This window comes from Pan troglodytes, chromosome 23 (genome assembly GCF_028858775.2).
Source record: "Pan troglodytes isolate AG18354 chromosome 23, NHGRI_mPanTro3-v2.0_pri, whole genome shotgun sequence".
NCBI classification, from domain to species: domain Eukaryota; kingdom Metazoa; phylum Chordata; class Mammalia; order Primates; family Hominidae; genus Pan; species Pan troglodytes.
In genome coordinates, this window is record NC_086016.1 from 39,313,129 (window position 1) to 39,337,408 (window position 24,280).

At 55.3% G+C, this 24,280-nt stretch overlaps 1 protein-coding gene and 1 long non-coding RNA gene across 3 annotated transcripts in view; one reads left to right on the forward strand and one right to left on the reverse strand.

Annotated features, from left to right (window-relative positions):
* Nucleotides 1–12,239, forward strand: part of CYTH4 (cytohesin 4) — a 33,176-nt gene extending 20,937 nt beyond the window's left edge. Inside the window, exons 8-13 of one of the 2 annotated variants that reach the window (XR_010156218.1) lie at nt 184–332; nt 6,105–6,216; nt 7,871–7,947; nt 8,339–8,410; nt 8,903–9,559; nt 10,325–12,239. Coding sequence is in view for 1 of the 2 variants with exons in the window: in XM_009438350.5 (XP_009436625.1) it covers nt 184–332; nt 6,105–6,216; nt 7,871–7,947; nt 8,339–8,410; nt 8,903–9,057; nt 10,325–10,397 (638 nt within the window). In the remaining variant the exon portion in view is untranslated. The remainder of the gene's footprint in view (nt 1–183; nt 333–6,104; nt 6,217–7,870; nt 7,948–8,338; nt 8,411–8,902; nt 9,560–10,324) is intronic. The other variant, XM_009438350.5, reaches the window with a different exon arrangement.
* A 962-nt stretch (nt 12,240–13,201) lies between these two features.
* LOC112206781 (uncharacterized) overlaps nt 13,202–24,280 on the reverse strand; it is a 15,959-nt gene continuing 4,880 nt past the window's right edge. Inside the window, exons 2-3 of the long non-coding RNA XR_002941253.2 lie at nt 14,411–14,524; nt 13,202–13,589 (exon numbers count right to left, since the gene is read on the reverse strand). This is a non-coding gene — a long non-coding RNA (uncharacterized LOC112206781). The remainder of the gene's footprint in view (nt 13,590–14,410; nt 14,525–24,280) is intronic.

A 24,280-nucleotide genomic window follows, 5' to 3' on the forward strand; every position in this document is an offset into this window, starting at 1 on the left:
TTAAGAGGGGGTGGGGATCAGCAAGAGTGGGAGGGGAGAGGAGGCTGGGCCTCAAAGCCCAAGCCAGGAGGACAAGGTGGACCTTCGGGGCCTTGCAATGGCAGTTCTGGGCCCTGGAAGGGGCCGGGACAGAGGCAGGGAGAGTGGCCAGGGCCAGAACTGTGACCACTGTCCCCTCCGCAGACACCTGCTACGTGTTGTCCTTCTCCATCATCATGCTCAACACCAGCCTCCACAATCCCAACGTCCGGGACAGGCCGCCTTTCGAGCGCTTCGTGTCCATGAACCGCGGCATCAACAATGGTAGCGACCTGCCCGAGGACCAGCTGCGGGTGAGAGAGGCGCAGCCCACCCAGCCCGGCCCCGGGGAATCCAGGAGGGACCTGTCCTTAGATGGATGGCCCGGGAGGGGCTCTTCTGAGATAGACAGCCCCCAGTGGGGACTCTGCTGATATGGCCCAGCCAGGCTGTGACTGTCTTGAGAGGCACCGTCACAAAGTGCATTGGTCCTGAAACCCGCCTGCCCAAAAGAGGCCCCCATCTTGAGAAGGATGTCCGAGATAGACCACCCAGGAGGTCCACCCAGATTTAAGCCTTTGGGGGACTCTAGGCAGCCATCTTTCACATCTTCCAAAATGGGTACCTCACACAGCCCAGGTCTACTTCTTAGAATAGAGATTCTTAGACGCTCAGCGTGTCAGGCCTGAAAACCCTCAGACTCTGTTCTAAGCCCTCTGTCCTTTAGAGAGGAGGAAACTGAGGTCTTCCACAAGGCCCTACTTGAGCTGAGCTGGGCCCTACCAACCTCCGGTCACTTCCTCAAATAGCCTGCACCCCTGCCACACCATGCCAGGCTCTGCGCCCAGCATGGGGGCCCCAGGGATGAACCAACCACATATGCTGCCCTGACCAAGTTCAGGGTCTGGTGGGAGGACTGTACACATGTGAATTACAAGGCTGCATGATTCATGCAGTGCTGGCTGTGGGGATGGAGCTCTGGAGACGCAGATGTGCTGTCACTGCGGCTGTCATTGCTCTGGGGGCAGGGAAGGGTGCCATCCTGGAAGTCTCCACAGAGGAGGTGACTTCTGAACTGGGCCTTGAAGGTTACATGGGAGTGCTCCCAGAGGAGAAGCCGGGAAAGGACATTTCAAAAAGAAGAAGTGGCCAGAACGGAGGCGTGTCCTGGTTGGGAAAGGAGAGGTGTCCAGTGTGGCCGAGGTGTGGTATATATGCACAGTAGTGGGTGACAGGGTGGGGCCAGAGGGTCCAGGGCTTCCAGTGACAGCCTCAGGAGTTTGCCTGTTTCCTATGGGCCACAGGGAGCCAGGGGGTATTCATAAGAACAGGAAGGAGAGATTCAGAGCCTGGCTTAGGAAAAATGAATGGACAAGTTCACTTCAAGGACTGGAGATGCCCCAGAGCCCCCTGAGCTTCAATCCCCTCCATGGTCAGAGCCCAGCAGGGAGGGGCAGAGGGGGCGCGAACACCACGGTCCCAGCTCAGCACTGAGTATACCTCCTGCCTCCAAGGCTGGGGTGGAGCCTGGATCTGGAATGATTCTGGTGCCCCTCGGTGTTTGAGAACTGCCTCACCCTTAACCCACCTCTTGCCTGGTCCCAAAAGGAGAAAGTACATCAGAGAGGAGCCACTCCGTAGCATGAGAGCTTGAGAGCTGGTTGGAGCTCAGGTCTACTCCCATCTTCCCCGTTTGCCTGCTAGGTGACCTTGGGCAATGACTCACTGGAGTTGAAGCCACTATCCCCTCTACCAGGAGAGTGGAGATAATAATACTTGCCACAGGGAGTAACTGTTTTAAATGTTACGGGCAGAGCCTGTGCCAGGTATATAATACCTGCCTCCTGCGTGGCTCCCCAGCTAAAGTAGGGCCTGTGGCCTAAGTCACTATTAAAAATAATTAATAATGAAAAAAGCCCCAGCATTTAGTAAAATGCCTGAAACATTTTAAACAGCATTTGAGCATTGGTGACTCATTTCATTTGGGGTCCTCGTGGTGCTATGCGGGCACACCTTGTCTGGCAGGGAATGAGTTAATTACCTCCCAGCACTGGTCCTGCCGCTCTCCCAGGTGCCACATTATTGCCTCTAGCTCCCAGTGAGCCCTCTTCAGCATCTCCCTCCTTAGCTGTTTTTCCCAGTTCGAGCCTTTTGTTAATAACAATGCACCGCATTTGTATGGAACTTGTAAGTTTCTTCTCACCAGGCTTTGGGGTCTATTACCTCAATTTAGCTTCAAAATCTGCCCGGGAGGTTTAGGAAGCCCTTATTATCCTCTTTGGCAACCCAGAGAGGCAGACATAGACTAAGGGAAAGAACAGAGCGCTGGACTCAGAACCGCCTCCAGTCCCGGCTACCCCACTTTCTGGTTGTGTGACTTTAGGAAAGTGGCTTGACCTCTCTGAGCCCCAGTTCAGAGGATTAGTGCAGAAGTGTAAGGTATTCAGCCAAGTGCCTGGTGTAGTTGGAGTGGCTAATCAATCCTGAAGCTTCCCAGGTCAAAAAGAAACACACAGGCAGCTGCGTGGATGTGGGGATCCTCTTGCCTTCTGTCTGGGCCTCATTTTCCCCATATGTAAAGCAAGGATTCAGCTTTAAGCACCTTCAGATAGTCAAAGGTCAGCACTTTGCAGAAGGATTCTCCAGTTTGGGCCCATTAAGTGAGGAGGACATGTAATGCTTTTAAGTGGCCCAATTTGCAAAATTAAGTCTACACAGGTGTGACCCAAAGAGAGGTCACCTCAAGGGTACACAGACCATGAGGATGCGCAGCTGGGAAAGGCTGTGGAGAGGTGCACAGTGGTAGTCAAGGGACAGGAGGGTTGAGCCAACCTTGCTCTGGCCATCCAGATGGGGCAGGGGCAGAGTCCCCAAGAAGCTCAGGGTGAAGGCACAGTGAGTTCAGACTCACAGGGATGGGAGGTCAAATCCCAGCTCTGCCCTTATGTCTGTGTGACCTTGGACACGAGCCTCAGTTTCCTCATCTGCAAAGTGGGCTGATGATGCTGGCTTCATATTGTTTTCTGAGAAGCTGTCAGATGCCTGGTACTTGGCAGGCCTTGAGAAAAGCTAGGAGAGGAACCACCCACCCTGAGGGCTGTGGGAGGGGGAGCTAGGGTGGAGGAGGCACAGGAGATAAGGGGACAAAGAACTCCACTCTCCGGTGTTACAGTTGGAGAAACTGAGGCCCAGGCAGAGTAACAGTCTCCCAGTTCCAGGCATCTTCTGCCATAGGCAGCCCTGCACCTCCTGGGTCCTTGCTCAGGCCTCTCGGTCAGAATGGACTATGGATTGGACACAGCACTAAGTACTTTACGTTATTAAGTCATCCCGTCCCCAGTTTACAGCAGAGGACACTGAGCTCCATGAGAGGTAGCTGGCCAGAGGTCTCATAGTTTATGAGGAGTCCTGATTCAAACCCATGACTGACTTCAGCGCCTATCCCTCTGCAGAGGCCAGAAGCCAAGATTTGGGGATGGAGGACTTGGCTGTGCTTTCCAGCTACCAGTTACTTCCTAGCTAGGGGAATCTCAATTCATGTCACTGAAAAGATCAGAGATCGATCTGCCTTCAGAAATGCTGGCTTCAGGTTCAGCTAGATCCAGGTGCCCAGTGACATCACAGCCTGATCTAGTTGCCCCATCTCTCAGCAACCGCCTCCTCTGTGTTAATTTATCTCTTAAACCAGCTCTGCCCAGGTGTGGCAGAGATGGCCCGGCCTTCCCGTGACCTCACAGTCCTCCTCCTCAGCTGTTTCAGCTAAAGTCCCAGGATTAATGCTTATTGGCTGGCTTGGGCCTGAACTGAACTCCCTGAACTAAGGCTAGCAGGATGAAATGCTCTAATCAGCCAGATGTGAGTCATTCACCCACTCCTGGAGCCTGGGGCTGGGGACCTGTGGGTGTCAACCCTGCCAAGTGATCTGGACAGAACACAGAGGAGCAGAAACTCCCCAGAGGGAAACTGAGGAGGTGGGGGTGGAGGGACACAGAGCCAGCAGGGCCACCGGAAGGAGGCCCTTGCATTTCTGCACATCCACCCAGCCAGGAGAAGACAGCTAGGCCCAGGGGTTGCGGCAGTGCGTGCAAGGCGTTTTCTTGCAGGAGAGGCTGGTGTTTACAGGGGACAGGAAATGTGGGTGAACTCAGCCGTTTTCTTTGCAGGGGCAGAATGTACAGGCTGATACAGTGACCGCAGAAGCTGCTGGGTCCCCCTGTGGGTTTTGTGGCAGTCAAGACCCCCGTCTGCCCCCCTGCACAGCTCCTTGGGCTTCCAAATATTTGTCTGTGCTGACAGCTTTGTTGATGGGGCCTTCCTGTTTCAGGCGCTTGTTCAACCAGCCAGTGCCACCTGGGAATTCCCGGGGATGCACGTAGGGGCTTCCCAGAGAGAAACTGGTGCCTGCTCTTCCCCACCCACATAGCCCCACAGCCAGATTGAGCCCAGGGAAGCCACTCCCAGCCCACCCCTGACTCTGGACCCCTGAGCTCTGAGGTCAGAAAGGACCTTAAAGAACCAGCAAGCTCCATTTCTAAAACTTTGAGAGAGTCAAATGATACTTGTGAGAGTTTTCATTTAAAATCTCGCAGAAAGCATCTGAACAGAAACATCTGAGCAACAGCACACACAAACACAGCGAAAGGAAATGATTTCATCCTCTGAGATAACACTGCGCTTGCTTTGAATAAGCAGAAATGGACAGTTTAGAATGGTTCTCCAAACACTTGGCAATCTAGGCAGGTTGCTCATAGAACGCAATATTTCATGGCAGGAGATTCAAAGCACACAGGGGTGATCTGGCACCAGCGGCCACACCTTGCCCACAGGGAACTCGTAGACCTGGCTTACTTACCTCCAGTGACAAAGAGCTCATTATCCTACAGGGCTGCTCTCCCACGTCACCAGCTCTGACTGCCAGAAAGGCTTCCGTGGAGAACGGCAGTCTGCTTTCTGGGAACTCCCCAGACCCCACCCCGGCCCATCCAGCATAGGTCTGCTTAGGAGAGGGGCTTCTGAGAGCCACAGCCAGCATCCCACCCTGGGCTCTCCCTCAGCTGGGCCTCTCAACAGGAAGTGGCCTATCCTCCTCCCTGGTGGCTCCTCAGTGGCCCCTCAACTCAGGGACCTCTCTGCTGCTGCACCTAAGCAGGAGAGGACCCTCCTCCCATGGCTTTTGCCAAGGTTGCTGTGCCCCAGAGACAGAGACAGAAAGAGAATACGTGTGTTTGTGTGTGTCTGTGTCTGTGTGTGTAAGCATGCATGTGTGTGTGGGCATGCATGTATATATGTGTGCATGTATATTGTCAGTGTGCATGCATGTATGTGTAAGCGTGCATGTGTGTGAGTGTGCATGTATATAAGTGTGCATATACATGTGTAAGTGTGTATGTGTGTACATGTATGTGTGTGTGTCTGAGTGTGCATGTGTGTAAGTGTGCATGTGTATACATGTATGTGTGAGCATGTATATGTGTATGTGTGTGCATGTATGTGTGCATAAGCATGCATGTATATGTATATGCATGTATATGTGTGCATATATGTGGGTGTGCTTGCATGTGTAAGTATGCATGTATGTGTGAGCATGCATGTGTGTGTGCACGTATGTGTGTGCACGCACATGTGTGCATGTATAAGCACACATGCATATAAGTGTGTGTGTGAACATGCATGTGTGTGTGCATGTGTGTGAGCATGCATTTATATAAGTGTGCATGCATGTGTGTGAACGTGCATACATGTGCATGTGTGTGAGTGTGCACGTGTGTGTGTAAGCATGTATGTTTGTATATATGTGTGTTTGAGGGGCTGACCCCTGCTTGCTCTGCCCTGCAGTAGCACAGAGGGAAGCATGACCGGGGTGGCGGGGTGGCGGGGTGGCAGGGTGGCAAGACCAGGCCCAGGCTGAATGGAGGGAACCAGGGAGGGGCTCACCAAGAAAAGCCCAGGGACCACGATAAACAGGTGAGGAAAGAGTATGCCTGCAGGTGAGTGACCTGCTCAAGGCCACACAGGCCAGGCCAGTCCTAGGCCTTGGACTCAGGTGGACTCACAGCCAGGTCTTTCTCTCCCTTGTCTTGGGGCAGAACCTCTTCGACAGCATCAAGAGTGAGCCATTCTCCATCCCTGAGGATGACGGCAATGACCTCACTCACACCTTCTTCAACCCAGACCGGGAGGGCTGGCTGCTTAAGCTAGGTGAGAGACCAACAGACACACGTCGTCGCACACACACATGCACGCGCGGGCACACATTGTTGCATGCACACTCCTGGACGCACAGGCCCCCAGCTGACACGAGGCTCACATGCATCCTGGGGGATGGAGTTGGACAGCCCCAGGTCTCCTGGCCCCCAGTGCAGCCGTCTGCCTGCCCCATCCATCCACCTGTCCCGAGAAGGAAGGGAGCCAGTGGTGGGGGCTGAGCTGTAAGCCGGGCGAGAGGCAGACAGACCCACTGACAAATGCTTCAGCTGCGGTTCTGTTTCTCTCTCCCCAGCGGACTGGGGAGGGAAGTCATAGCAGGAAGTACCATTTGTTCAGAACCTACTGAGCTCAGGCAAGGTGCTGGTCCACCCTACAGCCGAACAGTAAAGTCAGGGATCTGCCTGAGGCCACACAGCCAGCCAGGGGCAGATTTGAGGGCACAGAGGGTTAGGTGTCCCTAAAGGAGGGGAGGAAGGATGACAGGATGTGGCTTAGGGGGAGGCTCCCTTCAAGCTGACTGGGGGCAGGGAGGGCCTGCAGCCTGCAGAGAGCAGCTGGGGTGGGAGCTGCAGTAATAGTGGCTGTAGAGTCCAGCAGGGCAACCCCAGTGGCCGGCCGTCTGCCCCTGCCTCCCACACACACTTCCGGAAGCCTCTCCAGCAGGGACAGCCCAGCCGGGGACAGTGCCTCCAGGGCAGGTGAGGACAGATGCCTCATGTTGAAGCAGGGGTCTCAACCTGGCTCACCTCCAGCAACATTGAGCCTCCAGCACCTCCTGTCTACCAAGCCCCGTGCCAGTCCTGCCCAGAACCCCCAGGAGCCCATGAGCCCTCTGACTCTCCATACCACACACCCCAGTCCATCCTCCTCCAGAGCACTCGGCCGCCTGTCCTTCCCCAGTCACGTGCTGTCCCCCCTCGAGAAGCTCTATGTCATAAATCTTAACTCAGATGGGAGAGGGAGCCTCAGAGTCACATAGTCCTGGGCCCAAACCCCAGCTCCTCCACCCAAGTACTGATGGTCAGGTTCTTCAGCCTCAGTTTCTGTAGCTGTAAGATGGGGAGAATGATCTCTGAGAGGGTTAAATGTGCAGCAAAATGGCCAGGAGTTGGGCTCTGGGACTAGGACATTGGGGTTCGAATCCCAGCTCTGCTGCTGAACCGTGGGCAGGCGATTTTCCCTCTCCATGACTGTTTCCTCATCTGTAAAATGGGGTTAACAATGGTCTCCTCTTCATATGTGGTTATGAGGATTAATAAGTAATATTTTTTGAAACCTCTAGAGCAAATGAAGGATGAAATGCTTAGCATAGTGCCAGGCAGGGACCAAGCTAAGGAATGAAGCAATGGATGGCGGTAGCCAGGAAGAGCAGGAACTGGCCATTCCTAGGACCATTCCTAGGACCTGATCACGGAGGCCACCCAAACGCCAGCTCAAGCAGCTCCAGGGAAGCCTGGGGATTACAGGAGCCACTAAGGTTCTTGTTTGAGAAAGGGATAGATGTTGGGGGGAGGTGTGGTGGACGAAGTTTAGGGCACTCAGCTGGGGGTCCAGGGGAAAGCATCCGAGGACCTGCCCTTCCCTGGAGGAGGTGTCAGTGGCCCAGGAGGAGGACTGACCAGCTTGCTACATTGGCCTTGCGCAGGGGGCCGCGTGAAGACGTGGAAACGGCGCTGGTTCATCCTGACCGACAACTGCCTCTACTACTTCGAGTTCACCACTGTGAGCAGGGGTCTCCTGGGCCTTCCCCTGCCCCCGCCTCTCCCCGCACAACCCACTTCCCAACTCCCACTGAGCAGTCGACTCACACAGCTTTGGATCCTTTGAGATCATTCAGTTCCCCTCCATGCCCATTTTACAGATGGGGAAAACGGGTACACAGAGGAGGGCCGGGCCAAGGTCCTAGGCAGAGCCCAGGCTTAAAGCTGGGCCTCCTAACTTCCGGCCAGAGGTCTTCACGTGCTGCTTCTAACTTCCGTCCCCCTATGACTGGACAGTCTCGGAAGATGAGCACGCTCCTCTTTGAGTTTGGGGAACCCCACACGTTCACACCCTGCCTTGGGCCTCAGGGTTCCGCTTCCTGACCCTGACCTTCCTTCCCCTTTCCCTGTAGGACAAGGAGCCACGGGGAATTATACCTCTTGAGAACCTGTCGGTGCAGAAGGTGGACGACCCCAAGAAGCCAGTAGGTGTTCAGGTTGCGGGGCCCCGAGGCTGGAGCCACTGGGAAATTTCCTACACAGAATGTGGGGAGAGGGCCTGAGGCTGGGCTCTCCAGGAAGCCAGGCTGTGCCCCTTACACCTTCCCTGTGGCTCAGGGCTGCCTTCTCTCCCTCCTGGGGCCATGGACAGTGGGAAAAGGTCAATGTGGGTCCAAGGACGTGGTTGTCCCCTGTCGTCCCACACAGCCCGACTGGCTGGATGGCCCCGAGTAAGCTCCGCTCCATTCAGAACCTCAGTGAGCCCACATGTCACGTGGGGACTTTAGGGAGGATGGTGGATTCAGGAGCCTGGCACAGAGAGAGTGCTCAGTGTGGGAGCAGCAGCTCCTGCCCCTTCGCCTGTCGTAGGGCTGTCACGCTGATCAGGGACACTAGCGTCTGGGCTTCTCTGAGCCTCCTGGAGGGCCCACCCAGCCTCCCTCTCTTCCCACCCTTGCCTGGCCACCTCCCCACAGTTCTGCCTGGAGCTCTACAACCCTAGCTGCCGAGGCCAGAAAATCAAGGCCTGCAAGACCGATGGCGACGGCAGGGTGGTGGAGGGCAAGCACGAATCGTACCGCATCTCAGCCACCAGTGCCGAGGAACGTGACCAGTGGATCGAGTCCATCCGGTAAGGGGTGCCCAGGTCTGGGGACGGCTTCCCGTCACCTTCCAGAAGGCCCTGCTTCTTTTGGGTCTTGCTTCCTTATCTGTAAAGGAGGCTAACTCCAATCTCTCCCTCCTGTTTCTGGCTGGCAAACCCCTTCCACCCGTATTCCATGGGTACTTTCTGTGTGCCTGGTACCAGGCCAGGCCCCAGGACAGAGGGAAAGGAGAGACCACCTGCATGGGGTTGGTGGGAGAATAGAGCAAAGAGTTGCACATAAAGTTCTTGCCCCGCCCTTGCCTGGCACATGGTGAGTGCTCTTGTTGGCATCACTATCCAAAGTGGCCTGGGAAGGACCTGGCGGAGGTGGAGGGAAGGGCTTTCCAGATAAACTTCTAGGTAAAAGGACCCGGACCCGTGTGGGCAACCAGTAGGCGGCCTACCTGCACAGCATCCCGGAGTCCGAGTGAGGCTAAGCAGTGTGGGAGCTGAAACTGCTGAGCATGACAAAGCCACAGCCACCGTGGTGAAGAGCTTCGGTTTCTCCTGGGGCACTGGGGAGCCATAGACTCATAAATAGGGAGGGGTGGCTGGGTGAGGAAGGCCAAAGTGTAGGGACTGGTTCTGTGGTGCCACCAACAGGAGAGACATGAGGAAGATGCATCTGGTAAAGGGCAAGATGGCAAACCTGCTCAAGGCTTGACTCTGAGCCAGCCCAAGATATTGGCAAGGGTGAGGCCTGGTGGCCAGAGGAAGGCTGAAGTGGTTGCTGGGCAGGGGCTGTGTCCCGGGGACTTGCAGGGTCTTTTCCCCTGGGCCTTGTGAGCCTGTGAGGCTGCCAGGCAGACCCATTCTCACCTCCATCTTACACATGAGGAAACTGAGGCCCAGAGATGGGAGGGACCTGCCCAGGCCACAGAACCAGGGACAGAGCAGGGTCCAACAGGCAGGTCTGCCAGCTCCACCCCAAGCTCTTCCCATCACCTTCCGAAGGTCGCCAGTGGGAGCCTGGAGAGGGGCCCAGAGACATTTGGGAGTAGAATACCCAAGGCTCTCAGCTCCTGATTGGAGGCCTCACCCACTCTGGCCCTGCCCATGGGACACTGGGTTAGGCTTACAAGTCTGGACTTACCCTGGCACAGCCTTTGTTGGGGCCATCTGGCCTTTCCCCCGTGGCAGAGCAGGCTGACACCTCCCTGGGAATCCCATGCCCCTGATACAAGCCCTGGGAGAGCAGACCCCCTTGACGGCCAGTCCAGCCCTGAAATCTCTCCTCCCACTCTCATTCTAGAGCCAGCATCACCCGTGTCCCCTTCTACGACCTGGTCTCTACTCGGAAGAAGAAGATTGCCAGCAAGCAGTGAGATTCCTGGAGGTGGCACTGGAGGTGGCACTGGGGGATGGTCACCCTGAGAGTCCCGTTGCCTGCAGCTCCTGGAGACCCACCTCCCACCCCAGTGCACTCTTTTGGGCCACAGACATCATTGCTGTTCCCCGTTACCTCGAGCTGACTCTAGAGGGGAAGGCAGAGCTCAGGAGGGTGGGTGGGAGCTGCAGTGGGCTCAGAGTCCAGCAATGAGGCCCCCTGGCCTGGGCACCCAGCTGCAGGCCCCTGCCCTACGTGCACTACAGGAAGGGGTGAGGAGAGCAGCCAGAGGAAAACCAGCCCCAGAATGCTACAACTTCTCTTCTCTCTGGACTTCGGTGTCCTCGGCTCTGAAGGCGCTCTCTGCACTCAGATGCTGTCAGCCCTCAACGTAGGAGGGGCCATGGGGTCCCTAAGTGATTCTTCTCCCTGGCAAGGCTCTTCCTTTTCAGGGATATCTCTGCCAACCCCTCCCCTGTCCTCAGGTTGGGCTTGGCCCTCTCTGCCTGAGAGAGCTCAGCACACACACAGCTCAGACCCACGGACAGGACCCCAGGACAGAACCCCGGGAGCACTGCCCTAGGAGCCTGGACCCCACGAGCTCAGTCCCCGCTCTGCCTCTGACTCGCTGTGTGCCCTCTGCCAAGTCATGCCCATTCTCTAGTTCTTGCAAAACTGCAGTGTTTGGACTAGAAACGTCTTGGCCCCTGCTAGCCCTGTGCTCCAGCTTCCAGCTGGAGATGGCAGCCCTTGTTTGCGGAGCCCAGGCTGACTCCGGATTCAACGTTGCTGGGGAGAGAAGAGCAGTATAGACTCCACCTTCCAGGATGTCCATTTCAGGGAGAGGAGCAGGTGGGACCCTCAAGAAAATGACGGAGAACATCCCAGACAGATGGGACTCAAGCAGGATGGGTGCTATATCCAAGAAGCCAAGAAGAGAGAGTTTCGTGCACTGTGGTTACCAGGAGGGCTGCCTGGAGGCAGTGGCTGAGCCAGAAAGTAACACAGAGCTCATGCTTGGAGAGATAGAGTCTTGGCCATGGCTTTCCTGCGAGACCACTGACGAGCAGTCCCATGGTGATAAAGGGCAGCCCGGCGGGTCCCAGCATCTCGAGACCCTCTGCAGAAGTATTATCAGAGTAGAGCTGACTTCCAGTACCCAGGCAGCCAGCTCTGTCTCCAGGGAGGCCTGGCCTGGAGGAGGAGTCCACTAACAGGAAACACGTCTCACCCCCTCACACAGGCCCAGGGGAGCCCCTGGAGGGAAATTCCTTGGCAGGGGAACAGGAAATGTGGTCGCCTCTGCCCCACTGCCAGCCTGAGTGGGCAAGGAAGCAGGTGGATCCCCCAGAAGGAAACGCAGCTCGCGAGGCACCTCTCCTCGTCCCCACCCACCCCCACATTTGCACACCTTCCACAGGGTCAGGATGGAGTAGCTGCCTTGCGAGGTGGTGAGACTCCTGTCTCTGGAGGTCTGCAAGCACTGGTAGTGATATTGCAGCAGACAAGGTCTGGGTTGGGCGTCAGCAGGAGGAGACCTTGTGGGACATCTGAGGACATCCGCAGATTCTTGTCAGCCTGTGAACTAGGCCCTGCCTCTGTCACCTCATTGGTCCATGAAGGAGCAGCCAGGGGTGGTGGAAGGAGCACTGGGCTAGGGGTCAGGGGTCAGAGATTCTGTCCTGCTCCTGGGATGCACTGGCTACTCCCTTAGTCTACTCCCTTCCCCTCTCTGGTCCTCGGCTTCCTCCATCATGGAGGAGATGGGATCATGGATTTTCTGGGCATAAGTGGCTGTTCTGGGAGTCATTCCAAAGAGAGAATAAAACTCTTGATCCAACTCGTGAGTGGGCTCTGTCCTCTCTGTGACTGCGGCTGCCACCTTGACCCCACCGGGCCCTCCACCTCCGTCCCTTTCCCAGTGGAGGGCAGGAGGGCCAGGCAGGGAGGCTGGTCACTCAGAGGGCCCTACGACCCCATCCCCAGAACACTGTCACAGGAGCCATCCCCAGGGGCTGGACAGCCAATGGGGCTTCCACAGAGCAGGTGCAGGCAAGCTGGTTCTGACAAGCCCAGGGAAAGGCAAAAGGACTTTCCAGCAGGCAATGCTGTCTAACAATAGAAAGAGCCGCTGCCAGTCAGGCGTGGTGGCTCACGCCTGTAATCCCAACACTCTGGGAGGCCGACGTGGGAGGATCACTTGAGGTCAGGAGTTCAAGACCAGCCTGGCCAACATGGTGAAATCCCGTCTCTATTAAAAATACAAAAATTAGCTAGGCGTGGTGGTGGGTGCCTGTAGTCCCAGCTACTCAGGAGGCTGAGGCAGGAGAATTGCTTGAACCTGGGAGGCGGAGGTGTCATTGAGCCCAGATGGCGCCACTGCACTCCAGCCTGGGTGACAGAGCAAGACTCCATCTCAAAAGAAAAAAAGAGCCAGGCGTGGTGGCTCACGCCTGTAATCCCAGCACTTTGGGAGGCTGAGGCGGGCAGATCACCTGAAGTTAGGAGTTCGAGACCAGGCTGGCCAACCTGGTGAGACCCCCCCATCTAAAAATACAAAAAATTAGCCAGGCGTGGTGGTGCATGCCTGTAATCCCAGCTACTTGGGAGGCTGAGGCAGGAAAATTGCTTGAATCTGGGAGGCAGAGGTTGCAGTAAGCCGAGATCATGCCACTGCACTCTAGCCTGGGCAACAGAGTGAGACTCTGTCTCAAAATAAAAAGAAAGGAAGGAAGGAAGGAGGGGGGAGGGAGAGAGAGAGAGACAGAGACAGAGAGAGACAGACAGACAGACAGACAGACAGACAGAGAGAAAAAGAGCCTGCTGCCACGGGAGGTGAGTAGAATGTTCCCCGTTGCTGGAGGAGTGCAAGCACTGCTGCTCCAAGGATCACTTGGTGGGTAACAGAGGAGCTTGAATTCAATAACCTTCATTTATTTGTACATCCCACAAATGTTTATGGAGCACCTACGGTGTGCCAGGCACTGTCCCAGACACTGGTACAACAAGGCCGAATCCCTGCCTGCATGGGGCTCACATCCCTGCAGTACTGAACACACGCTGTTCCAGAGGACGCAGAGCGGGCAGTGGAGGGCTGGGCTGGGCTGGGCTGGGCAGAGGGCAATCCGGGGAGGCTTCTCTGAGGAGGGTGCTCAAGTATTGGCAGCCAGGCCGGGGACAGGACACGCACCTGATAATGCAGTAAGCTCACTTCATGTCTGCCCCACACTGAACTGTGAGCTCCTTGTGGGCCAGACCGTGCACATACTCAGTGCCCAGCACACAATAGGTGCACAATAACTGCTAGTTCACCTGAAGTTAACTGATAAAAGGCCCTCTGGGTCTCAGCATCAGCAGGTGCAAATGTCCAGAGGCCTAGAGAGCTATGAGAACGTTGGTGCCTCCAGGAGATGCAGGAGTACCTGGAGAGGCCACATCACAAGCCAGGAGCATGGAGAGCTGGGGTCTGACTCACTGGCCCCCTGAGTCTCTCCAGGGCATGTCTGCTCACCTTCCTGCCATTCTGCCACTCCTCACTCTGGTCAGCAGGGGGCTCCCACCACACGTGGATAAGAGGTTTCAACGCTGCAGTCAGAATGGCTGGACTGGCTGCACAGGGCTGGACAGGGCTGGACAGGGCTGGACGGGGCTGGACGGGGCTGGACCTGGCTGGACGGGGCTGGACGGGGCTGGACCTGGCTGGACGGGGCTGGACTGGGCTGGACGGGGCTGGACGGGGCTGGACAGGGCTGACTGGCTGTCCCTTGCAGGGACGGGGTCTCTGTCTGGAGTAGAGCCCTGGCCTGGACATCCTAAAGGGGGAGGCATCTGGTCTATCAGGGCCCAAGGGCTCGAGCAGCCCAGTAGACACCCATGGACACAAACAAGCATGGGCCTCCCCGCCACTCGTGCTGGGCACAGTCACCCCTGCTGGGGCTGGCATTGGGCCTGGCACTGGGAGATTCGCGCACTCTTGCTTTCTGGCTGTGGGGCCCCGAACGAGTTGCTTACCCTCTCTGGTTGGAATTTTCCTCCCTGAGAGGTTGGGCCAGGTGAGTTCCATGATGCAAACCTTGAAGGGAGACTTCCACATGCAACAGGCACCGCTGCAACACAGCCCCTGCCCTGGAAGGGATGGCGGGGGAGGAAGATGAGCAGGTACCACGAAAGCCATTACTGTGTCAGGGCACGGGGCGGGGGGGTGACGCAGCCGTCAGAGCCACCCAGAGGGCCATGGTGAAGGCTCACCTCTACCCTGTGTCTTAAGCAGGTTTCCTAAGCTCTCTGAGCCTCAGGTTTCCCATCTATAAAATGGAAATAATTAAATATATGTAAAATGCTAACAACAGCGTTAGGCAGCTCCTGGGACGTTACATGCTACTATTATTATGATCACAAGGCAGACTGTGGGCATGCATTCATGCAGCTACAAAAACATGGAATTGGGGCCATTTGAGGGGGAAAGATTCATGTGGGCAGTGGGGTAGTGGGGGAGATCTGGGAAGACTTCTTGGAAGAGGTGTGCTCAGGAAAGATAAGCCAAGTGGAGGTCTGAGCCTTCCAGCCAGTGGGGCCAGTAGGAGACAGGACAAGGAGGGCAGGTCGAGGCAAGGTATTTCTGGAACTCCCCTGGGCCCCAAACACAAGCCCCAGTGAGTCAAAAGAATGCAAGGTTGAGGGAGGCTGGGTGCTGGCTGGGACTGAGCTGCGTGCACAGTGCAGGATCCTTGCAGCTCTGGGGCTGCAGCTTTGGCCGCATGAAGCTCTGAGGGGGCATTCAGTAATGTGGCTGCTGAACGGAGACATCGCAGCCTGAAGGAGGACTAGCTTGGCACCGAAGGCTCTGGGTTGGAATAGGCCAGGGCAGCGGGGCTTGGAGAAGGCAGAGTGGGCCCCTGCCAGGTACCTGGGGAGGAGGAGCCCCTCCATCTTGAAGCCTGGCACACAGAGCTGCCAGGGGACAGGAGATGGGGGCAGGCAGCCCGAGTCGAGTGGCAGGTGTGAAAGACCTGGAGAAATTGATTTATTAGGGACATAAAAGGAGCTAAATATGTTTGCCGGCTCAGTGATGACTCAGGCCTTCCCCAGGGGTCTGCAAGTGTGAGCATCAAAGACAGGCCTGCTCCCACCAGGACACTGCAGGCTCCAGACCCTCCTTCCCTTCAATGGGAGGACCACCTCCTACCCCAAGTGTCCTGAGAGCCTGGCCTCTGAGGGGCACCAGAGACCCAGCCACTCACTCCTGCATGCCTCCCAACTCTCCAGACTGCACCCAGAATGGCTGAAGAATGAAGCCGGAGAGTGACACACATCTGGGTCAAAATCCTGGCCTTGCCCCAAACTGCCATGTGATCCTGGCCCAGTGGGGACCCTCTCTGGACCATCCCCGTGAGCCAGCCCCACCTCCCTCCCTGTCTGGCAATGTTGTCCCATCCCTTTTGGCTTCTTCCTGACAGCACAGCCTCCTCTGCCCAAGATCCAACAACCACCCTCCAGGAGAAAAGCCAGACTCCACAGGGCCTCGTTGGGGAGAACATGCTCTTCCCGTGGCGGTTCCAGGCCGGGCGCTGGGCTCTGGAGAAACGTGGGCGAATCTGGTCTGCAGGCAGGGCCGGCGGAGGAGGATGAAGTGACCTCGCTATGGGGACAGCGTTGGGAGCGACGGTAAGGATGAGGGAAGAGGGGCTGTGGGGCCTGGGGAGACTGGAGCACGGAGCCCCCACACAGGAGTTTGGCACATTTGAGAAGCGGTGAATTCTTTGGTGGGCCTGGGGGAGGCCTGCCTAGAACAGCTGGACTTGGAATGCAACAGAAGCGGAGACACACTGGCCAGCCTGCGTGGGTGACTTTACCAGGACGGTGACGGGGAGCCAGGAAAGGGTTCAAAGCAGGAGAGAGACTCTGCTGGAGGCTGTCTGGGGTTAGCCCCTAGGATCGACCACTCAAGGGATGGATTAAGGAGGCTAGGTGGGCCACAGGGGGCTGGAGGAGGTGAGGGAGGAACAGAGCGGTCGCTGGACAGGAGGAAAGAGGCTCGATGTGCCTCCGGGGCTAAGACTTGTGGGAGGTGACAGCATTCCCCGAAACAGCCCAGCGAGGGGCAGGTGTGGGGAAGGAGTCGGGCAGAGGGGAGGTGAACAGGTCACACTGCGTCAGAGGGGCAGCAGGACCTCCCCGTGGACACCTTCAGCTGCGAGTTAGACAAGGGTCCTGGGCTCAGCAGAAAGCCCTTCCCACCTCCTCTTCCGCACCCTCTCACCCTCTTATCTCCTCCTCTCCCCCCTCCCACCTCTCCCACTTGCCCCTCCCTCCCCTGTCTGCCCGATTCCGCCCCCTCCCCTTTCTTGGCCATTTAGTCTTGGCTCAGTGGTGTGTACTGGCAGGCACCTGGGTCCTGGGGTCCACCTGCAGGCCTGGGTTCCAATCCCAGTAGGTGGGTTCTTAACAGCACATGACCCTCAAAAGTAACCCACAAAGACCCAGGTTTGCCCTGGACACCCCGGCCCAACCCCACCATGCCCAGCATCAGTATGTCATGGCCAAAGCCACCAACCATGGAGCACTCGCTAAGGCCAGCGCCTCCCACTACATGCTGTCTTCCAACCTTCCAGCACTCCCTAAGCAGGCGTGACTATCCCCATTTTACAGAGAAGGGCCCTCAGGCGCACTCTGGCCCAGCCAAGAAGGACCTGAGCCGGCATGGAACCAGCGCCATCTGATTTGAAACCTGTGTCAGGGCGACCACAAACTCATCATCCATAATAGCCCTTCCTATGAGTGCTGGAATCTGGATTCCAGGGGACGCCAGGACAACAGGCAGAAACCAGGACTGCTCCAGGCACCCCAAGACATAGGGTCACGCTAGAGATCAGACATATCCACAAGGTGCAGCAAGGAACTGGGGTCACTCTGGGTGGCCCTGTGGACTGGAAGAGTTGTGCCCCGTGGCTGCTTTATCCTGGAGAAGGAAAGGACAGCTGTTTCCTCCGGAACAGATCGGGTTCAGCCACCAATTCACCCAGCGAACTTTTCTCCACGGTGAGTCTCCCCAAGTCCTACCCCAAAGTGGCACCGTGTGGACTGACACTGGATTGGGTAAACCTGGTCTACTGCACGCCCTCAGCAGATATTAGCTGTCACCGTTATATTCTTGATGGAGTCTCCCTCGAGAGGGCTGAGTTCGAGGACTCTGAACAGGACAGAACCATGGAAGGTAATGGGGGCTGTCCGTGCCATCCTGCCATCTCTCCTCCTGCAGGAAGCCCTCCCTGACCACCCCTGTCCCCAGGGCTACTTTAAGACTCCAGAGGTTTCACCATTTGGCTTTTGGTGGGCTGGCTTCGTGGTCTGGGGTCGCCAGGCTCAAAGTTTTTGTTCGGCTGCTGAACACCAAGGCCTACAAGCCCTCTCCTTTTCCAACCCTCTCAGCTTCTGTACGGGGGCCTCCAGCCCCATCCAGAAATGCCCTGGCCTTAAAAAGCACCCTGCCTGTTCTTCCATGACGAAATCAAAGGTCACGGACATTCAGGCACATGCCCTAAGTCACCCAGCACGGAGGCTCCATGAAGAAGACCGAGGCAGAAGGCGCCGGCATTTGTAGAACATACTTCATCTCATCTGATCCTCCCAGGAGCCCACAAGGTAAACAGGATTATTCCCATTTAACAGATGAGGACGTGGAGGCTCAGAGAGCTTGTGACTTGCCCGGAGTCACACGACCAGGAACAGGCGTCTGATCCAATTGTTAAGGCCAGGGGGACCCACCGGCCAGAAGGCTCCAGCAGAAGGGCAGGATTAATTCTGTGACCTTTCCAGTCCCTGTGATCCTTTGAGGCTAAAGCTTAACTCTTCTCTTTCTCCCTCCCCCAAGGGATTTTCAGTTCATAAATAAGAGCCCAGAGGGGACCAACCTTTGATCCAAAGAAATGATTTTTTCAGAAAATGTCCCCCATTTAAAAATTAATAAAACATGCTCATTGCAGAAAATTGGAAAGCGCGATGAAGAGGAAGAAAAACTTAGACCAAAAAACAAATGAGATCATGTCCTCTGTTGCAACATGGCTAGAGCTGGAGGCCATTATCCTAAGCAAACGAACATAGACAGGAGCAGAAAACCAAATACCGCATGCTCTCACGTACAAGTGGAAGCTAAATAATGAGGACACATGAATACTAGGAGAGGGACAACAGACACTGGGGCCTTCTGGAGGGTGGACAGTGGGAGGAGGGAGAGGATTCGAAAAAAATACCTGGTGGGTATTATGCTTATTACCTGGGTGACAAAATTATCCGTATACCAAACTCACATGGCAGTTTATCTATATAACAAACCTGCACATGTATCCCAAACCTAAAAGTTAAAAAAAAACCCAGACCAAGAATTCCTCTACCTGATATTTTTGTAAACATTTCAGAATATTTCCAACACACCTGTTATGTCTCTGCAATGATACTGCAAATGCAGTTTTGTAACCTTAAGCCAATTTTTTTTTTTTCTGGAGACAGATTCTTGCTCTGTCCCCGAGGCTAGAGTGCAGTGGCACGATCTCAGCTCACTGCAACCTCCTCCTCCCAGGTTCAAGTGATTCTCCTGCCTCAGCCTCCCGAGTAGCTGGGATTACAGGCATGCGCCACCACACCCAGCTAATTTTTGTATTTTTAGTAGAGGCGGGGTTTCACCATGTTGCCCAGGCTGGTCTCGAACCCCTGACCTCAAGTGATCTGCACGCCTCGGCCTTCCCAAAGTACTGAGATTACAGGCTTGAGGCACCGTGCCCGGCCTAACACTTAAGCCTTAAGACTATGAAATCCGGATGTCCACGTGTATACCAGCCAGGACAAGTTAGGTTACACCGTGGCATCAAATATCCCCAAATCTCGGTGGCTTCACACACCACAAGAGGTTATGTCTTGCTCACACCCTATGCCCTGGGATTGCAGGGGAGGGGTCGGCATGGAGTCTCTGCTTATCATAGTCACTCAGGGACCTAGGCTGAGGAGGTGCCATCCTGGCATGAATTGCCAGGAGCGCTGTCTGGATGTGACATGCCACTTCTGCTCACATTGCATTGGCCAAAACATGTCACATAGCTACCTCACTGCAAGGCCAGACGAAATACCATCCTACCACCGGCCATGCAACATGGGAGGACAGTAATACTTGGGGTGCGGCACTAGTGCCGGTTATAGCTAGGGTGACCAATTGTCCCCATTTTCTCAGGACCAAGGAGTTTTCCAAAATGCCGGCCTCCTTGTGCTAAAATTGGGAAAGTCCTGGGCAACCCAGGAGGACTTGTCTGCTCCTATTGTACCACGTTGTGCGGTCTTTACACACTCACTTTTCAAAACTGCACAGCAGCCATCTTTTAGATGAACAAAGGTTTCTCTCCCCAGTCCCCTATTTGCTGGAGACTCAGACTGTTTCCAGTATTCCATGTTTATAAATACACTGTCTTAAATACCTCCATGGATAAAACCATGTCTACGTGGCTTCTCAGAGGTGCCATTGGTGGCCGTTTACAGGCTCACAGTACCTGTTATCCATAGGTAATTCAAAAAGGTTGAAACAATACAACTTGCCTTCCGCAGCGGAAGCACGTACCTGCTTTCCTTACCTTCTCCTGGAGCCCAGAGCAGTCATTCTCTAATTGTAGCCTCCAGCTCACCTGGAGAGCTCCTTAAAACAGATTGCTGGTCCCTAGTGCCAGAGTTTCTGATCCACGGGGGCTGGGATGAAGCCTAACCTTTGCGTTTTTGTGTGTGTGGTTTGTTTGTGGGTTTTTTTGTTGTTTGTTTGTTTGTTTGTTTTGATGGAGTCTCGCTCTGTTGCCCAGGCTGGAGTGCAGTGGTGCAATCTCGGCTCACTGCAAGCTCCGCCTCCCAGGTTCACGCCATTCTCCTGCCTCAGCCTCCTGCATAGCTGGGATTACAGGCGCCAGCCACCACACCTGGCTAATTTTTCGTATTTTTAGTAGAGACGGGGTTTCACCGTGTTAGCCAGGATGGTCTCGATCTCCTGACCTCGTGATCTGCCCACCTCGGCCTCCCAAAGTGCTGGGATTACAGGCATGAGCCACCGCGCCCGACCAGATGCCGTGAGCCACAGCGCCCGGCCAGATGCCACCACTTTGCCACCGAACAGGTGACCCTGCTCAGCTACTCACCAGAGGTCTAACCTGGAGCAAATTATGCAATTAGCCTCTCTTAGCCTAGGTTCCTATCTGTGAATTGGAGCAGTTGGGAGGATGGACTACCAGGGTTACCATGAGTTCAGTTAAAGATAGTTACAGTTATTCAGCGGTAGATTAAATAACTTTATGTTTTAAAATATTTGTGAGTTTGAATGGAACTGCATTGATTAACATTTGTATTCCTTTCATATATGAGTGGGAATGGACTTTCTCCCTGTGAGGGTTAAGCATTTGTGTTTCCTTTCTAGTGTGAATCATCGCTCCTGCCCTTTGCCCATTCACCTGCAGGTTTCTCTGCCTTTCCTCTCCGTCTGCCTGGGCTCATTACAGAGCAAAGATAAACCCCCATGGCCGTTCTTGATTGCTAGAGATTTTTCCAAAGCTGTTGCTCACCTGTCTGCTGGGGCCATTTTTCTGGCTTACAAAGTGGCCGAATCCATCTGACTTTCCCATTTTTATTTTCTCTATCACTTTTAAGCTTAGATTGGAGCCCTTCTCCAGAATGTGACAATATAAAGGAAATGGATTTTGAATGATGAGATTTCCTGCACCTTGAGGGGTGGTGGGGGTGGGGGATCCTGGCTCACCTCAAACCCTGTGGTGGTGATAGAAGGCATAGTCAGAAACCAAGAGCCCCTCAGCACCAGGACAACCCACCACCCTCAGCTCTCCTCGGCATTAGCCACGCTGTCTCTCTCCCCATCTGCAGAGTCCCCCCGCAGAGAGGCACAGGGCAGGCCAGAGGTGGATGCGCGGCTGGAAGGTCAAAGGCATCATCCTCAGGTTGGAGACAGGATGACCGAAGGTGTAAGAACTGTCCAGAGGAGTTGGACAACTCCCAGCTCAGGTCTCTCCTCGACTGCTTTGGCCGTGTGAGCTTTGCCTCTCTGGGTCTCTGTTGTCTCATCCATAAAATGGGCCTGACCATGCCCAAGTCAACGGAAGGATTTAAATAGATCAGCGCCCTGAGGTCGGTGCTGGACGCCGAGTACACGCGCCCAGTACACAGGGCTTGAGCTCATTACACGCCCCAGTTCTGTTCCTGGGGTGGTGGCGTGAACCCCATTGCCTTTGCCTTTAATTGCACTGAAAATATCCAGCACCGCTGATATCAAGGGCCCAGGTCCCGGCGGAAATGAACTCCCAGACTTGGGCGCCCAGGTTTCCGTGCGCGACCCCAGCCCCTCCGGCTGCAGCTCAGCCCATCGGCCCTGCGCGGGAACAGTGTCACCCGGGCACCCGGGCCAGAACAGGCCACGCGTGTCCCAGGAGCGCGGGAGGCTCCCACGCCCCCTCCCACGCACCGCTCCTTTGGCTGGCAGAGCGGGTCCTCAGCGCGTCTCAGCCGCACCAAGCGCCTCCCGCTCCCGCGCCACCCGGGCGCGCTGCTGGGGCCTGATTTCCATAATAATCAGCCGGAGATCTCCCGAAAAGGCTGGGAGCGGCCGCCGCCGCCCACCGGGGAAGCTCCCGAGGGTGGGCGCCGCCCTTCCCACCCTCCCTGCCGCCGCCGGGAGGGAGCCTCGTTTTTAAAAGCTTTCGAGAAACCGTCCGTGCGCAGGAGGCAGCTGGGAGACATCCAGGATGTCGTTCTCCGCATTAAGGAGGGGGACGGCGGTGGGGGAGGTGGGAGAGGCCGCGGCGCAGGTGTAGACCAGGCTCAGAGGCAAGGAGGGGAGGAGGGAAACTGAGGCAGCCGCGGGGTGGGGAGACGTTTCAAGGTATATTCTCACTGCTGCCTCGCGGTGACCCTGCGGGTGAGTTATCTGCTATGCCCCACTTTACAGGTGGGGAAACTGAGGCCTAGAGAGGTTTCCAGTCTTCCAAGCTGGCAAGTGGCTGGGCGGGGACCCTTTTCCGAGTTGGGGGATTCAGAGCCCGTGGCCTGCCCGGCACACTGCCTCCTGCCCAAAATGGGCAGCGTAGAAGCAGGATGCTCTGTGCATCCCAAGATGGGAGAACCAACCCGAAAGGGAAAGACCAGGGGGCTGAGGTCCGGCACATACTTGGAGCTGATCTGGTCCAGAAGCCCGTGGGCTAGCAGAACCTAGTTTGAACCCCAGCTCTGCCACCTCCCAACCATCCCCCAAGGGATGGGCAAACTACAGCCCCTAGGCCAAATCCTGTCAAACTGTTTTGGTACAACCAGAAACCAAGCATGTTTTTTTTTTTCTTTTTTTTTCTCTTTTTCTTTTTCTTTCTTTCTTTTTTTTTTTTTTTTTTTTTGAGATGGAGTTTTCGCTCTTGTTGCCCAGGCTGGAGTGCAGTGGTGCGATCTCGGCTCACTGCAGCCCCTCCCTCCTGGGTTCAAACAAGTTTCCTGCCTCAGCCTCCCAAGCAGCTGGGACTACAGGCACCTGCCACCACACCCGGCTAATTTTTTTGTATTTTCAGTACAGATGGGGTTTCGCCATATTGGCCAGGCTGGTCTCAACCTCCTGACCTCAGGTGATCCACCCTCCTCGGCCTCCCAAAGTGCTGGGATTACAGACATGAGCCACTGCACCCAGCTAGGTTTTTTTCTATTTCTGAAGATTAAAAAAAAATTCCTGACATGTGAAAATTATATGAAATTTGAATTTCCATGTTCATCCACTTTTTTAATTAAAATACAGCCACACCCACTTATTTCTGGTACTGTCTATGGCTGCTTTCCCTCTACGGTGGCACCGTTGAATAGTTTTGACCAAGAAGCATGGCTCATAAAGTCAAAAATATTTACTGCGTAGCCTTTTCCAGAAAAGCTTTGCCCATCCCTGCAATAATGGGGCAACGATGAAGCCTCTACGCCTCGGTTTTCTCACCTGGACAGATGGGAATGCCATTAAGTGAGGATGAAGTGAAGGCTGGGAAAGCCCTGAGCACAGTTGGCAGCACCCATCTTAGAAATGCCTTTGACCGGCCCAGTGCAATGGCTCACGCCTGTAATCCCAGCACTCTGGGAGGCCGAGGCAGACGGATCCCCTGAGATCAGGAATCCAAGATCAGCCTGAGCAACATGGAGAAACCCCATCTCTACTAAAAATACAAAATTAGCCAGGAGTGGTGGCGCATGCCTGTAATCCCAGCTACTCGGGAGGCTGAGGCAGGAGAATCGCTTTAACCCAGGAGGCAGAAGTTGCAGTGAGCTGAGATTGTGCCACTGCACTCCAGCCTGGGTAACAGAGTGAGACTCCGTCTAAAAAAAAAAAAAAAAAAAGAAAGAAAGAAAGAAAGAAAAAGAAATGCCTTTGACTTTTGCCAAGCCCCTGCTGCTTGCTGCCTCCCCATCCCGAATCACAGCTACCTGGGTGGATGCACTTTGAACTCAAGATATTCATCCCCTGCCCCCATTCATCCTGCTTGTCCTCACTCCAAGCTTATCAACCTGGCCTCCAGCCACCCTCTCCCATCAGTGACCCAGCCTGACCGGTTCCACCTCCAGCACCCAGCACAATCCCTGCCCCACACTGGTTCTTAGCAAACATTTTCTTTCTCTTTTTTTGAGACGGAGTTTCACTCTTGTTGCCCAGGCTGGGGTGCAATGGCGCAATCTCAGCTTACTGCAACCTCTGCCTCCTGGATTCAAGCAATTCTCCTACCTCAGCCTCCCAAGTAGCTGGGATTACAGGCATGCGCCACCATGCCCGGCTAATTTTGTATTTTTGGTAAAGATAGGGTTTCACCATGTTGGTCAGGCTGGTCTCGAACT